We start from the raw sequence: 1,933 nt of genomic DNA on the forward strand, positions 1-1,933 counted from the left end.
TGTAGTTCACCGGCGCTTTGCTGGCTCGCCGACGGCCATGCAAACACTTCCACATTAGGCTGGACTGGAGTCTGGAGAGGTTGCGACGTCACCATCGTCCGCCATATGTATGTAGCTGATATCTGCGGCGAGCGACAGAAAACAAACCTTTCATCACTCAGATGGCAACGTATATCCACACGTGTAGGCCACACAATCATACTATCGATATAGTTAAATTACTCATAAATTTGAGTAGGTAACAGATATCCTTCACCTAAACTCTACACTATAAAACCGGCTTGAGTCGTACAGGCCGTGCAAGTGAGCTTGCTAGCAACAGAATTCTTAATCAGGAGAAGAAAAGGAGAGCATCCAGCCATGGCAGAGAAGAGGAGCCCCCTGCACCTGCCTCACCACAAGGAGGAGGACAAGGAGGGGGAGGAGAAGCAGCACGGCCATGACCACGGTCACGGTCACGGTCACGACCACAACCATGGCCACGGCCACGACCACAACCACAACCACAGGGAGCACGCCGGCGGGAGGGGGCTGGACATCGACATGGACCTACCGGCGTACGTCAACATGGGCTCCATCACCACCGCGGGCGTTCTCGTACGCACCGTATTGCACAAACAATTAAGCTTATTGATTCTGACGGTTTGTTTGCGGCACTCACTGGCTAGCTAGCTTCCTGTACGTGTGTGCAGGACTGGAGGTACCAGAAGGCGACAGGGGAGAAGAGGCCGGACAAGGTGATCGGATTGATCAGCGCCGAGCAGGCCAAGGAGGCCGAGCGCAGGGAGGCCGAGGAGCGCAAGGCGGAGGAGGAGGAGGGCGGGGCCGCCTGGGCCAAGAACAAGAACGTCTACCAGTTCTGATCGCCGCCGCAAGCCCAGCCGTGCATCGTGGTAGATGGTCTGAATGGAAAAAGTTCGCGAGAGATGATCCCTTTTTTCTAGCACGCGTACTATATGGTGTACATGTATCCACCGCTCACCGTCACTTGGAGATCCGTGCTACGTTTTCTTGTTTTGTCGAAAGCTTGTCTTGGCACAGAGTGCTGCGCGATGTTTCATCGATGTTTTTTAAAATGTATCGTGATGCTTCGTTGTACTTTTCGAGAGTGTATTTCAGTAAAATAAGAGAGTACTCATCAGATTTGTATGAAATTTCAGAGGGTGTGTGCTCTTCGAAGGGATGGCATCTCATCGAGTTTCTATATGTTTTTAACGTCTACTAGTACTTTAACTTGTTAATTTTAGCAAATAAGAAAATTGTCTTTGAAGTTGCAAGTGTTTTTTTTTTTTGCGGAAAGAAGTTGCAAGTGTTAATAGTCAAGTGGGATGCAAAATATATGTGCTCTCGAAAAGGAGTGAAGTGTAATAAACTTTTTTCCACTCTAAGATGGTACAGTAAGATTGTTATTATGCTTTCGGAGCCGAGATGTGAATAACTAGTTTTAACTTCAAAGTGGTAGTGATACTCTTCGTGCATATAATGTTCCTTACTTTTTTTTGCGGGGATATAATGTTCCTTACTTAACAAAAGTATGTCTAGAATTAGGCACAGCGATAAATTTTCAGCCATGTAGGATTTTTGCTGATAAGAATTTGGAAGAATAACACTACTCTTTTAAGTATTAGACTACAAAAAATGTCTCAAGATAATGTGTACCATCTTTGGCACATAGGAATGTTCTGATAAAAGAAAGACATAGTGCTTAGTGTTTTCCTACTTCTTTAAAATTAAAATGCTTTAGCAGGTGCGTCTAGACCCAGGACCCAAAGATCCACACCCGAGTAAAGCACTCTTTCTGATATCAAAATTTAGGAAAGAGCAAAGCATGTTTTTCATCCCTAAACTCATCGGCTAATGCAGATGTGGTCCATTGATTTCACAACCACAAAGGCTGTACCATGAACTTCCAAAAACCGGACGCATTTCGTCC

At 45.9% G+C, this 1,933-nt stretch overlaps 1 protein-coding gene across 1 annotated transcript; it reads left to right on the forward strand.

Annotated features, from left to right (window-relative positions):
- The first annotated feature begins 288 nt into the window (after positions 1–288).
- Positions 289–1,154, forward strand: LOC123131321 (high-affinity zinc uptake system protein ZnuA). Its single transcript, XM_044551018.1, has 2 exons — positions 289–597; positions 693–1,154. The coding sequence occupies exons 1-2, from the start codon at positions 361–363 to the stop codon at positions 861–863; spliced, it is 408 nt and encodes a 135-aa protein (XP_044406953.1). The 5' UTR covers positions 289–360; the 3' UTR covers positions 864–1,154.
- The last annotated feature ends 779 nt before the right edge of the window (positions 1,155–1,933 follow it).

This window comes from Triticum aestivum, chromosome 6A (genome assembly GCF_018294505.1).
Source record: "Triticum aestivum cultivar Chinese Spring chromosome 6A, IWGSC CS RefSeq v2.1, whole genome shotgun sequence".
NCBI classification, from domain to species: domain Eukaryota; kingdom Viridiplantae; phylum Streptophyta; class Magnoliopsida; order Poales; family Poaceae; genus Triticum; species Triticum aestivum.

Bases quoted from the DNA above. Each gene is read 5' to 3' on its own strand.
- LOC123131321 (XM_044551018.1), top strand. From the start codon at position 361: ATGGCAGAGAAGAGGAGCCCCCTGCACCTGCCTCACCACAAGGAGGAG. The intron at 598-692 runs GTACGCACCGTA...ACGTGTGTGCAG, and splicing joins TCACCACCGCGGGCGTTCTC to GACTGGAGGTACCAGAAGGC.